Raw genomic sequence first — 14,629 nt, 5'->3', positions numbered from 1 at the left:
GCAGGACCCGACAGGCGACCTAGAGATCGGCTTCGGGTGCCGACATCGCGGGCGCGCTGGACAGGTAAGTGTCACTATTTTAAAAGTCAGCAGCTGCAGTATTTGTAGCTGCTGGATTTTAAAAAAAAAAAAAACGCGGAGTCCCGGTGGACTCCCGCTTTAAGGAGTCTATTTCAAAGTGTCACAGCTCTTACTGTGAAGAAGCTTTTCTGAATGTGAAGGTTAAATCTCTGTAAATGTAAAGAGTGCCCCTTTGTCCTCTGAATGACATGAAAGTGAATAACTCAAAGTTCACTATATGGACTATTTATGTATTTATACATGTTGTCCTGGTACTCCACTTTGTAGAGATTTCCTGTCACTTCTTGGGACCGGAAGTGAAGGGAAACCTTCCCCATTTGATACAGATGGCAAAAAAGTGACAGGGGCTAAAACCCACCTTTATGCCCTGTACACATGATGAGATTATCAGAGGAATCCTCGTCTGTTTTTTTTTGCATGCAAATCTCAAGTCGAATCTGATGAATTTGCGAAAATTCTCGTACGACAGAATAAAAATTCGGAAGTGATGTAACGTGTTGTAATGCATTTGTATTGCATTTTCGAACGACAGCAATTTTCGAATGACAGAATTTTTTTTTGTAGGATGCCAGATCGTATGATTTTCGTTTAATCAGTACGATTAAACGAAAAACATACGATCTGGCATCCTACAAAAAAAATTTCTGTGCATGTCCGATAGAATAATATCGGATGAACTGTCCTGATTGGCTCTTGAAAGCTCTGTACTAACGATCGATTCGAATGCGACATTTTTCATACGATTTTCAGATCGTGTGTAAGGGGCATTACTATATCCAAAATGAAAAAAAAAAAAGTTTTACCTTTTTAGTTCTACTTTAGCTGGATTCACACCTATGGCATTTTTAGTGCTTTTTGCATTTTGCAGATTTGCACTGCAGTCCATTTATCATGGTTTCCTATGGAACATGTTCTGTTGTGCAAATCTGCAAAATGCAAAAAGCACTAAAAATGCCATAGGTGTGAATCCAGCCTAAGGCAGGGAATAAAAATTTTGCATATGCATTTATGGGCAGCAGAGGTTGCTGTGCTGAGAATGTGCTCCCTGCAGACAGCTTCCTGTCTTTGTGACAGACAATCACAGTGGTCACGTGATCAGGCAGACCTTCCTGCCCTCCTGGATTAAAGTGATTGTAAAGTCTCTGTTTTTTTTTCTTAAAATAACAAACATATTATACTTACCTCCTCTGTGTAGTGGTTTTGCACAGGGCAGCCCAGATCCTCCTCTTCTTGGGTCCCCCGCTGGTGTTCTTAGCCCCTCTATCCTGTTGAGTTCCCCCACAGCAAGCAGTTTGCTATGGGGGCACCTGCGCTGAGCTGCAACTCCTTGGATCCATTCAGACACGGAGCTGCCATTCGGCCCTGCCCCCTCTAACTGAGTTTGATTGACAGCAGTGGGAGCCAGTGGTGCCACTGCTGTGTCTTAGCCAATCAGGAGAGTGAGTCCTGGATGGCTGAGGCAGTCGTGGACATCGCTGGATAGAGAGGGGGCTCAGGTAAGTATTAGGGGGGCTGCTGCAAGTTTTTTTTAATCCCAATGTATAGAATGCATTAAGATGAAAAACCTTCTGCCTTTACAACCCTTTTTAAAGGAGTATTTAATTTTTTTTTTTAAACTTTCACAGGGGGTTCTTTAAGGCTGGATTCGCACCTATGCATTGTTAGTGCTTTTTGCATTTTGCAGAATTGCACTACAGCCCATTTAACATGCTTTCCTATGAAACATGTTCTGTAGTACAAAATGCAAAAAGCACTAAAAATGCCATAGGTGTGAATCCAGCCTAAGACAGAAGAGACTTTATTGGTAAGTCTATCATAAAATACTGATAAGCTGTGCATACTAGCACATTATGGCATAAACCTCCTGGGGGCTAGCCCAGTTAAAAGGACGCGGTTCATTATTACGTACAATGCTTCCACTGAAAAAATATATCTCATTAATCTTTGAATAAGTTACATAAGGTTCAAGTCTCTCAACAATAAAAAAAAACATAAAAAAAATAAAATAAAACTTTAAATAAGAATTGTTATTTTTAGCCACATGACCGTGTCAGGTCGCTGAAAACAACGTCTGTTTTTTTTTTCCCGTAAAATAACAATTGTTATCGCTTAGTAAATTGAGCCCTATGTGTCAGAGTTGCAACCCTTTGAAAAGCAGCAGTTGATCACATCTATACACACGTTTAGGGACATCTGTGTGGCTTCATGCCAACCAATTAGGAGTGACGGGAGGGACTAGGAAGCCACCGCCTCCCTACATTCTCTTTCTATAGATTCCTATTCAAGCACACTAGCTGTTGTAAAGGACTAGGGTGGATTGTTTTCTGAATTTCTGGATGCTTTGCTGTATGCCTTGACAGTCCAGACACAAGACAAACCGACTGAGACAATTTCTGGTGAGTATTGGTGTGTGTGTGTGTTGTTTTTGGGTATATGTTGTTGTTTTTTTTATTTATTTATTTACTATAAATGAATGACTGAGCGGTAACAATAAAAGCTATAAATATTATTCTGTTTTATTATGCAACACTAGAGTTTGCTATAAGCATGAGTAAGCGTTTGTGCAATCGATCGGTTTAGATTTGGCGTCGGTCAGCCATGTAAGGGTTAAACTTCTGTTTTAACGTCTTTGTTTTCATTTAAATCCCATGTGAGCCATGATTGCAGCTCAGTAAGGTGTGAAATGCACACACATTCCAAATGCATGCTGATCCGCAAAGCTTTGTGGAGCCTGACCAATGGATATTTGTTATTTCATACAGTCCCACATCTTTTCTGTGCATGTATGGTGTAGATTTCCCATAAGGCTTGCTACACAAAGCTTTACACAATGATAACCATCTTTTATTTTTCTAGCCATGTGACTGTCATTTTCAAATCTCATTGGACTCAGCAGTTTTTTTATATAAATACAACTGTTATTTAAATTTTAAAAAATCTAAGGATCCTTATCTTGGTTTTTTTTTTTTAGCTTTTGTAAATCGAGCCTATAGCCAGTTAATTGTTGGAGTCTCAGCAGTAAGCTGGGAAGTGCAGCTTTGTTTAACCCTGAGCAGCAAATCCCTTTATTATGTAGGGCGAAAGCTGTGTCACAACACAGGATCAGTAAGTATGTCATTAACTCCTTCAAAGCCAGATGTCACAGCCGGCGCACACAAGCTAATGAACCGTGGGTTTGGTTAGAAAAAGGGCCACAGGCTTTTTTTTTTTTTTTTTTTTTTTTTTAAGATGATCAGCGCAAAGTGCAGTGATCAATGGTGACCAATCAGAATGCATTTTAGTAAAGTCACACCAGTGTAAGAAAGGTTCTGAAGGCATCCGATTGAGCGCTTTAGTTTTCTTAGTTATTTTTTTTCCTTCTCCTATGATTACAGTAAGCCTTTCCAAATTCAGATTTCATTAATCAAAAGTGTTTTCTTATATTATTATTATACAGGATGTATATAGCGCCAACAGTTTGCGCAGCACTTTACAACATGAGGGCAGACAGTACTGCTTCAATACAAGAGGAATCAGAGGGCCCTGCTTATTAGAGCTTACAATCTAGGAGGGAGGGTCAAGTGATACAAAAGATAACTGTGGGGGATGATCTGATGGAGAAAATATTGCAATATGTTTTTATCGCAAGTATATAAACCCTTTAAAGTGACGCAAAATAAAACCCTTATTCTCCAAAACCTATTCTATGCACATCCACTACTTAATGGGCCCCATAATCTGTTTTTAATGAACTAATTTCTTACTGTGTTTTTCTGCATCCTTGTAACCTTCACTGTGAGTTCTGAAATCTCTCCCCCCTACTTACTTTCATTTGTTTAGAACAACATTAGTTCATGAACACTGCTCTATGCACACAAATCCCATAGTAACGTTGTAAAGCACTGCGCAAACTGTTGGCGTTATATAAATCCTGTATTATAAAAATAATAATAATTATAAACTTTTATATAGAGTGTAAGGAGCAGGGCCCTCTGATTCCTACTGTATTCAAGTGTATTGTATTTGTACTGTCTACCCTCAAGTTGTAAATTAATGCGTGCGCTATTGGCACTATATAAATCCTATATAATATTATTATTATTATTATTATTATTATTATTATTATTATTATTAGTTCAGAAGCAAGCACGAGATGGCAGTTAGGTTCCTGCATACAGGGGGACTATGGAGAACGTACGTAGCCACCCTCTTAACAGGAAGTCAGATCACAGCAGCAAAACAAAGGGATTTGGAGGAGGCTGAGAGCTATAGAATGCACTTTTTTTTTCCTTGGATACATTTGTTTCTTTTAAACCAGAGTTTAGTATCACTTTAAGTAAGGACAGACTCCTCTAAGAACTAAATATACCGTAAAAAAAAAAAAAAAAAAAAAAAAAAAAAAAAGAGTATAATCTTTTCTATAATTAAACTTTTTGCCCAGAAAAAAGCTTGAACTTAGGGCACACTGAGGAGTTTTGCGTTAAAAAAAAAAAAAAAAAAACACCTGAACAGATCAAGAAAAATTGCTTCCCTTTAAACTTCACACCGGGGCCTTAGGCCTGTGGATGCGTCCTCATGATGCGTCCACTGTTGTTTGTATGTTTTGCATAAAATCAATAAACAGAATTTAAAAAAAAAAAAAAAAAAAAACTTCACACCGGGTCGGTGTGCTCCCATTGCGGTCAAAAAAATCCTGCTTGCAGCATTTTTGGAGCATGTTTAGGGAGTTAAAAAAAAGCCCCTCCTCCTTGTTGAAAAACGCTTTAAAAACAACCCCATTAAAGTTTTAAGTCACATGTTCAAAAATCCGCACTGCAAACGCACAGCAAAAAACGCTCCATTAACTCACTCTTACAAAAACTTCTGCATGCTGGTGTGCCATGTGTAGAAGCAGCGTGGGGGGGGGGGTGATACATTGTTACAATGAATCAAATTGTTTACTGTTTTTCTCCTTTTATTATACAGGATTTATGTAGCACCAACAGTTTGTGCAGCGCTTTATAATATACAGTGAGACACTACAGTTACGATACAATAAAACACAAGAGGGTTAAGAGGGCCCTACTCGTAAGGGCTTACAATCTAAACATTTTTTTAACTTTTATTGAAGTGTCATAAGATGACACTTTATTGACATCTTTACACTGCAGCATGTTGCACCGCAGTGCATTAATGTGTGGTGTGGCGAGTTGCATTGTGTAAAAATACAGCCCTTTTCTTTTTTTTTTTTTTTTCAATCTTTACACAATGCACTGCAACCCACCTCAACACAATTTTGCAGTGTGAACAGGGCATATAGGAACAACAGTTTTTTTGTGCATTGAGGCCTGTGCAAATCAACGCAGCTCAACGGAACTAATGTGAATGAGCTTATCTATATTATTAATATTATTATACAGGATTTATATAGCGCCAACAGTTTGCCCAGTGCTTTACAACATGGGATATCTATAACTATACTCCCCTCCTCCTCCACATGTCTACTACTGCTTCGCATTAAATGCAATGTTAAAGCTAAGCACTCTATCATCTTTGATGTTTTCCAAATAAATTGATTCCCCCTAGCACCTGTGTATTGATTGGACACAAACATTGCAAAGTTTTTTCATGGTAATTTTGGGGCATTTTCTTTTGATGTCACACACATGCTATATACATATTTTTAATTAATTGAGACTTTGTGGCACTTCCATATATGTTAATTCAATAAATCTTTTTTTTTTTTTTTTTTTTTTTTCTTTTTACGATCTGGGGCCCCCTTCAGACCTATACATTGCATTACAAATTTGCAGTGTACAATGCGTTAATGTGTGGTCATTTCTGCTTTGTATTAAGACTATCGAACACTTATATTGAATCAACCAAGTATGCTGTAAATTTTGGGGGGTAACATAAGTCTGTTTAAGTTAACTCATTAACATTTGAAATTGCAACCTGTTTAATAGCTCTGGTATCTCAAACACATTTAAAAATTGGAAGTTATGCTATGTATAACAGAAATCAAGATAATGTTATGTTTCACAAAACCTGGCTTCCCTGCATCGGTTTGCTTTAATAAACTGCTGTCAGTCAATAATCCTGACATGTGGATAGGGTCATAGTGAAGAATTGTAGGGGGGTTGGGAGTCACAATTACTACTTCGCTAGTTCTCCCAGGGACAGGAAGCTGGAAAAAAAAATGTCCATATTAGGACAAGATGTCTCTGCTTGTCACCTTGATAAAGAAGATCCACATACCCTTAAAGCATTGGTGTTTTATATTAATATGGGGTTTGCATGTCGGGTTGGCTTGATTGCTTTCAATTAATAGTTACTCTATATGTCAAGTTGGCCTGCCAGCTTTCAGTAAATGGTTACTCTAGATGTCAAGTTGGTATGATGCCTTTCAGTAAACGGTGACTCTGGATGTTAAGTTGGTATAATGGGGTTCAGTAAACGGTTATTCTGGATATCACGTTGGCATGATGGCTTTCCTTAAACCATTATTCTGGATTTCACGTTGGCATGATGGCTTTCAGTAAATGGTTACCCAAGACGTCAAGTCAATATGATGCCTTTCATTAAACAGTGACTCTGGATGTCAAGTTGGTATAATGGTGTCCAGTAAATGGTTACTCAGAATGTTAAGTTGGCACAATGGCTTTCTGTAAACAGTTATTCTGGATGTCACGTTGAAATTATAGTTTTTACTAAATGGTTACTCTACTGTAGATATCAAGTTCATATGATGGCTTTCAGTAAATAGTTACTCTATATGTCATGTTGGCATGATGGCTTTCAGTAAACAGTTACTCTGGATGTCAAGGTGGCCTGATAACTTTTAGTAAATGGTTACTCTAGATGTCAAGTTGGCCTTCATGGCCTTCCGTAAACAATGACTCTGGATGTCAAGTTGGTATAATGGCATTCAGTAAACGGTTACTGTTGATATCAAGTTGGCTTGATTGCTTTCAATTAAAAGTTACTTTAAAAGTCAAGCTGTTATGATTGCTTTCAGTAAATGGTTACTGTAGATGTCAAGTTGGACTGTTGACTTTCATGCTCTTCAGTAAACAATGACTCTGGATATCAAGTTGGTATAATGGTGTTCAGTAGACGGTTACTCTAGATGTCAAGTTGGCATGATGGCTCTCTGTAAATGGGTATTCTGGATGTCATGTTGGCATGATGCTGTTCAGTAGACAGTTAATCTGGATGTCAAGTTGGTATAATGGCGTTCAGTAGATGGTTACTCTGGATGCCAAGTTGGTATAATGGCGTTCAGTGGATGGTTACTCTGGATGTCAAGTAAGCATTATGACTTTCAGTAAATGGTTACTACTAGATATCAAGCTGGCTTTTTTTCTGATTTTAGAATTTTATGGTGACTCTGTTTTAACGGTTCGCTCTCCACTATGGATGGGTCTACATGAAGTTTGGCTGTGTGGTTTTCTGTATTACAGGTTTTATTACTGTCTGTGTGACTGCTGGACAAATTTAACCTCTCTGTTTATCCTGGTGTACATTGTGACTGGGGCTGAAAGTGATGGAAAATCAAAATCTTGAGTAGTCACTGGAAAAAGAAATAGGGGGAAATCTTCAAATGGGTACACTTGCTCCAGACAACAAGACAGAAAATGACTTCACCCTACATTGAAGAGGTCTTTTTTTCATCTCCTCTTGTGTCTTGGGACAGGAGGTAATGAAAATGTTGTACCCAGACAGCAAGAAGATAAATAAAAAAATAAAAAAAACATGAAAGCTGGTTCAAATATATCTTACTCTATTTAAAAACAAAAAAAAAAGTTGGCTTTAGATATACTGTAATCCTTACTCTCTTAGTAACATGTACTGCTCCATAATCAGAATTTTATAGTTGGATCAAGTTAACTGATCCAGGATATTGTTGTTAATCTCTGAGGCTGTAGAGATTTTTATGCCAACCAGATAGCTATTCTAGGGGGAATGTGGGAGGTGAGAACAAAGGCAGATATAAACAGTGGTATGTAGGAGGAATGTTCTAAAATAGAAATGTTCCTTTTGAAAAAGGTGTCTCTGAAAAGTGTATATTTTGACAAATAAAGTATATTATAACAAATTTGCATCTAAAAGACAAGAAATATATTTTTTTAAACCATCTTTAAACTTTTGCAAAAGCTCCCGTGCTGACCACCCTTTATGAAAATACTAGTCTCTTAAAGAGTAGTCAAAGCGATATTGTTTTCGACTGCAGTCACAGAAAGGAGCAGGATAGAAAATTTTCCTCAAATTAACTATTTAGTCCATTCGCATCAAAATCAAATGTTAGAAGTAGGTACTTTGGAATAATATTCATCCTTTCATAGAATACACTGATGGGAATTTTTTATATAAGTTGATACCAAGTGTGACTAGCGTAAGTGCCATGTTCATCCACTAGCTTCAATACTTGATGTGTCCCCGACCTGGAACACGCATGCAAATATGGCAGTAATAAACCCAAAAGCAAACATTTTGTTGTATTGCAGCTTATCAATTTTTAGATGTGACGGCTGTATTTACTTTTTTTAAGGCTTTCTTCTATTTTTATCTGGTGATTCAGCCAGTAGGTCTGTTCTTTCTTCAAAAGAACAAGCTCACCACTACAGTAATACTAGCAGTCTTCTGAGCCCTGATTGGACATGGTGGGGATTGTGACTTCACTGCCCCGCCTCTCCACCTCATCCAATCAGAGAACGCTATATATATATATATATATATATATATATAACAGTATACCCAAGGCTTTCTCTGAGGTCAGCAGTGAGGAGCAAACAACCCCCTGTGGTTGCTATTCAGAATTGCAGCAGCTCGGCGCTGGACAGGGAAGAGAAGACTGCTGCTATCACTGTAGTAGTGGCGCCTACTACAGTGATTTGTGGTTTATACAGGGATCAGTCACGTATCAGATATTCATGCTTACATTGATCCAAAATAACTATGAAAAAACTTTAGTTTAAAAATGTGCATACTTGTTTAATACTCCTGAAAGTATTGAAGCCTTTGGATCAGCATGACAGCCAGGCAGCCAATATTTTCTGAAAAGGAGGTTCACAATGGTAGATTTCATATTTATTCTCTGCAGCTTAATGTTAAGGTTTATATTTGCATATTGCTGTCTATATTTCACAAGGCAAAATGAAAACTAAAGATGATCTTGAAAAAAGGAGTGCTGGGAAAACACCCTTGAGTGCTGGGAGGAACGTCTATAGAGCGCAACATAATAGCTACGTGTTTAGAGTCTTGTCTTTCAGCACTATGTCCTCAGCACAAATCCTGCAAAGTACAACAGCTGCATGGAGTTTGTATGCTCAGTCCTACATCTTTGAAGGTTGCTCAGGTGCCCCAACTTCTGATTGTACACAAATTAGCTTCTATACAAACTAGCCATAGAATTTGCTTGTGTTTGTATAACTTTGTCAGGGACCTTAGCCTGAAAGCTCCTTTTGACCAGATGCTGATTTTTGTTGGTGTAACTTACTGTATTTATTGGCGTATAACACTCACTTTTTTCACCATGAAAATCAGGTGCAAATAGCGTGTGCGTGTTATACGCCAATACAAAAATGTATTTTTTGTTTCCTGAAACTTCCCTCTTAAAATGAATGTGCGGGTTATACACCTGTGCGTGTTATACACCGATAAATACAGTACTTTGTACAGTGCTACATAGTTTGTAATTTCTATATAAATATGTAGATAGCACCCTGGTCAGAATTGGATCCCACCCATGAAGTAGTAATGTTAGCTCCTTTAAGGTACATAAATATAAAATAATTTCACAGAGCTGACATGTTAGATGTTTTTTATAAAGGCTTCTGTGTCTGAACCTATTTTTGCATGCAGGTTCGGGACAAGGGGTGGAGGGGCGGCTGCCATGGGCTTTAAGGTTTATCACAGGGATGTGGGCGCCCTGACCCTAAGTGAAGGGGGGGCTGCAATTTGGCATCTTTTCCCTGGACGCTGGATGGCCTTGTTCCGACATTGCTTCCATGTTACCATCCATTTATGAGGTTGCTGTCAATAGGATCACTGGGCAGGAAGTAACAGCACAAGTAAATATTGATTATATATATATATATATATATAATTATGCACTAGATTTGGATGTATTGCTGCTACTTGTTGAAAAATGTGCGTTCTGTAAAACAATGCAGCAAAACTTTTTTCGAAGGGTTCGCGAGCACTAGGCGCCTGAAAAAATGCCAGAACTTCAGGCATAAAAAAAAAAAACACTCATAATGGCTCATATTGCACATGCATTTATGCACGTTTATGTGTGTTTGGGTTTATATATTTCCCCAAAACATTCCCCCTGGGTCCTTTTTTTCATTATAACCAATTTACATTTAAAAACGCCAAACACGTATCCAGCATTTTTCCTGCCCGAAAGCTGCTCTCAAAAAATGTGCATGTGATCGCTTTTGTTTCAGCCTGTAAACTCTCCTCTTCAAAAATGCGTGTAAATGCCCAAATTTGTACAGACACATAGGCTAACCTAGAGTTGCTAAAGTTGTTTCTACAGACTGAAAGAAAAAAAAAAAAAAAAAAACGCCAAATGCCTGTAAAAGCAGCACTTTTTTATGCCTGGAATGCAAGAGGCCAAAATACTTGTGCGTATTACATCCACCTCAATACCAATCTTTTGTATTGTACACCCAGGGACTTTCATTAGAGTGAGCCAGGAATGCAATCTCTTTTTGTGCTTGTTTGTACTTTGCCTTAAAGTGAAACGCCACTATTTGTTAAAAGGCAAAAAAAAGCATATTACATGCGTTTTAAACTTTTTGCCGTGCGGAAGCTTCTGCCCATTAGTCACTTGATTGGTCCCAGTACAGAGTTTCTAAGACAAATATTTGTATGAACTGGATAAATGACATTCCCAGTAATCTCTTGCCACAAAACATTGATAGAATTTTTTTAGAAAATCTCAACCAAGGCTCTAACCATTATCCACATCACCCAATGTAAAAATAAAAAACGTTTTTTGGCTGAAGTATTGCTTTAAGAAACTGGTTATCGCAAAAAATAACGAAATCATCAAAATTAACTGATGTCAGAACTGATCATTTGTTTAGGCCAGGGATAGGCAACCCCTGGCACAGGTGCCGCAAGCGGCACACAAAGCCTCTTTTGCCAGCACTCGACTCCCTCCCCATCAGCAGAGCAGCACAGGGAAGTGCCAGTGAGACACTAATGCATTCCAGTTTGGGAGTTCCCCACCTGCACTGAGGGGGAGACACTGTGCCCTCACAAATTGTAAAAGATAGGAAACGCTGGAGGTTATTTACTCACTACTAAAGTAGTTTACAGCATTTCATTTATAAAAAATCCTTTGGGATTGAGTGTGATGTTTAAAAAATTTTTTTTTGTTATAAAATCGGCACGCTCAATTTCTTTGAAAATATTTTTTGGCACAGTGTGCGCAAAAGGCTGCCTACGCCTGGTTTAGGCATTGACTGCGATAATGGCATCTAAAACACACGACCACAATGTTCATTGACATTCATTAACTAATCACGTTGTGGACATTTTATATCTATCTATATATCTCTATCTCACACACACACACACACGCTATATTGCCAAAAGTATTCGGAACGCTTGCCTTTACATGCACATGAACTTTAATGGCATTCCAGTCTTAGTCCGTAGGGTTCAATATTGAGTTGGCCCACCCTTTGCAGCTATAACAGCTTAAGCTCTTCTGGGAAGGCTGTCCACAAGGTTTAGGAGTGTGTCTATGAGAATGTTTAACCATCTTTTCAGAAGTGCATTTGTGAGGTCAGGCACTGCTGTGAATGAGAAAGCCTGACACACGGTCTCCGCTCTAATTCATCTCAAAGGGGTTCTATCGGGTTGAGGTCAGGGCTCTGTGCAGGTCAGTCAAGTCCCTCCACCCCAAACTCTCTCATTCTTGTCCTTATGGACCTTGCTTTGTGCACTGGTCCAAATCATCCAGAGTCCTGACCACAACCCAATAGAACGCCTTGGGGATGAATTAGAGCCAAGACTGTGAGCCAGGGCTTCTCATCCAACATCAGTGCCTGACCTCACAAATGCGATTCTGGAAGAATGGTCAAACATTCCCATAGACGCACTCCTAAACCTTGTGGACAGCCTTCCTAGAAGAGTTGAAGCTGTTATAGCTGCAAAGGGTGGACCAACTCAATATTGAACCCTACGGACTAAGACTGGGATGCCATTAAAGGTTATGTACGTGTAAAGGTAGGTGTCCCAATACTTTTGGTAATAGTGTACGTTTACAGATGTTTAGAGGCAGAAAGAAAGAAAAACCATCACTTGAACGTTCAGGAGAGGAACATTTTGGTGGAAAAAATTCTAGATATATCTAAACACTAGTAGCTTCCAGCACCTGAGCATTCATTTTAATGGCCAGAATAAATACATTTTATGGCCAAATGAATGAATGAATGCCCAAACATTTGACACACCTAAATGTGTTTGCAAAATGAGGCTTTAGGAGCGTTTTGTTGAGCTGCTTTTCCTGCCCTGGAGCAAAGGCATCCAGGGTTGGAAAAAAATAAAGTCCTGTGTGTATTAGGCCTAACAGTGATGTGCAACTTTATTTTTTGAAAGTTTCATTCATAATACCATAAACAACACAAGCTGGCTTGCAAAACGTATATTTGATTTTATTATTAATTACTGAAAGCTTTCCAATTAAGACACCTACTTGGGTGTCTTAGGTCTTAAGGAGGAATTTCTCCACTTTTTTTTTTTTTTTTTGGGAAATGTCCCTTTACTTTCTATCCTGCGCACACTACTAAAATATATGAAAAGGAAGAAAACCTGCCGGGGGTTGAATACAAAAATGCAAAATAAAATGTTTTGGCTTTCACTTTAACTGTGTCAAAGTATATATTAATGTCAATCTAAACAACTGTCCTATTTTCTCAGATTCGTAGGGATGGCAGACCCGATGATGATGGCCGCTATGCACAACGGACATCCCAACTACAGGATGAACATGAACGGTATGCAGACTCCAGTTCCGCCTCATGCAATACGAAACACAATTGCAGCACCAATGATGCAGTATGGAGGTACCAATCCTGATGGAAATTTGAGGACAAGAATGAATATGCACCAGCATACGTCAGCAGCAATGTACCCTGGACAAGCCCAGACCTATATGGGAACACAGCAACTTATGGCCACTATGCAACTTCAGAAACTCAACAATCCATACCAGGGATATCCAAGTATGGGGAACCCTGGACTTTTACAAAGTCAGCTCACCTACAGAATGGCACCTAGTCACCACCAGCACATGCCCATCCTAAATGTGACAGACGCAGACCTCATTGATGAAGACACATTGACCTCATTGGCTCTGGAATTGGGTCTGGACAGAATTGAAGAGCTGCCTGAGCTCTACCTTGGACACAATGAGATGGACTTTATTTTGGACTTTGTTGGCAAGCAGCAGGTCAGCACAGTAACATGCTGATGGGACACTTCTTGAAGAAAGTTCAGATTTATTTGCACTGCATATGGCTTATATAAAATCTGGATTCGATTCCCTTCCCCTGTCCTGTTTTGTCGTATTGGAATTACAAAAAACAATCTCTTATAATCTGTGTTCTGACTCAAAACAGTGGGCTCACTAACCGCCATGGGACAATATTGACTATTTTCAGTGGGAATTTGCACTGCACTTGGTGATAACAAGCATTGGTTAATGTTTCAGAAGGGCGAGTGCTTGTACACATTAGTGTCCCAGTTATCACAGTAAATATTCCCAGAACAGTAAAAGAATACAGCTAGTGTCAGGCCTTTTCCTAATAACATATGTCCTATTGTAAAACTTGGAAATAATGATTGTATGCTATGGATTTGTATTTGCATGTAGTCACAGGTGTATTTTGCAGATCAGAGACTTATTTGGTGTGATGATGTAATCACATTTATTGCAATGTCACTGTACTTCAAAGGCACCCTTAGAACTTAAAAAGGTGAGTGGTCAATGGGGACATTCATTTTTATCAAGCTACAAATGTGGTTTAAAGCTTTGTTTCTTCTTGCACTAAACTTACTATCGAGAGCAGAAACTGTAGATTACTTTATTTTTGCAGGGGATGAATAAAATCCTTTAATATAATTTAAAGATTTTTCTATGATGCTCCTCGCAATCTAGAAGGGCTGGTCCTCTCCTTTTTTGGAAACGATGCTTAGGGAATTCTAATTGTTTGTCATTTGCTGCCTGATTCAGTAATAAAAAAATCAACTTGTCTACATAGTTTCTTTTTATTTATTTTTTGTTTTATTTTTTTTATTCCAAGAAAATTCATGCACACAGAACAAGCTAGCTCATCTTGACTAGACATTACCAAAATACACAGTTTGACCAGAAATTCTGATTTTACAATGGTAAGTTTCTTGCAAATCACAAATTGGCAGGATGTAATTGGAAAAAATCCAAAAATATCAATATAAAATAGGTAATGTTTTGTTTTAGTGGCACAATTATCTTAAAAGGTACACAAAACCAGATTTGATTCTCACACATTCCAACTGATTATGGTTGAATTGGGATAGGCTATGACCC

At 38.4% G+C, this 14,629-nt stretch overlaps 1 protein-coding gene across 1 annotated transcript; it reads left to right on the top strand.

Annotated features, from left to right (window-relative positions):
* The first annotated feature begins 2,316 nt into the window (after positions 1-2,316).
* Positions 2,317-14,316, top strand: LOC143982776 (cbp/p300-interacting transactivator 3-like). Its single transcript, XM_077481785.1, has 2 exons — positions 2,317-2,477; positions 12,979-14,316. The coding sequence occupies exon 2, from the start codon at positions 12,989-12,991 to the stop codon at positions 13,529-13,531; it is 543 nt and encodes a 180-aa protein (XP_077337911.1). The 5' UTR covers positions 2,317-2,477; positions 12,979-12,988; the 3' UTR covers positions 13,532-14,316.
* Positions 14,317-14,629: the final 313 nt, after the last annotated feature.

The sequence above is a fragment of the Lithobates pipiens genome, unplaced genomic scaffold (genome assembly GCF_037356315.1).
Source record: "Lithobates pipiens isolate NorthernLeopardFrog02 unplaced genomic scaffold, aLitPip1_a1.2 Scaffold_16, whole genome shotgun sequence".
Lineage (NCBI taxonomy): Eukaryota > Metazoa > Chordata > Amphibia > Anura > Ranidae > Lithobates > Lithobates pipiens.
Note: the sequence above shows the minus strand (reverse complement) of the source record. Positions and strands in the feature narration are given on the sequence as shown.

Bases quoted from the DNA above. Each gene is read 5' to 3' on its own strand.
- LOC143982776 (XM_077481785.1), top strand. From the start codon at position 12,989: ATGGCAGACCCGATGATGATGGCCGCTATGCACAACGGACATCCCAAC.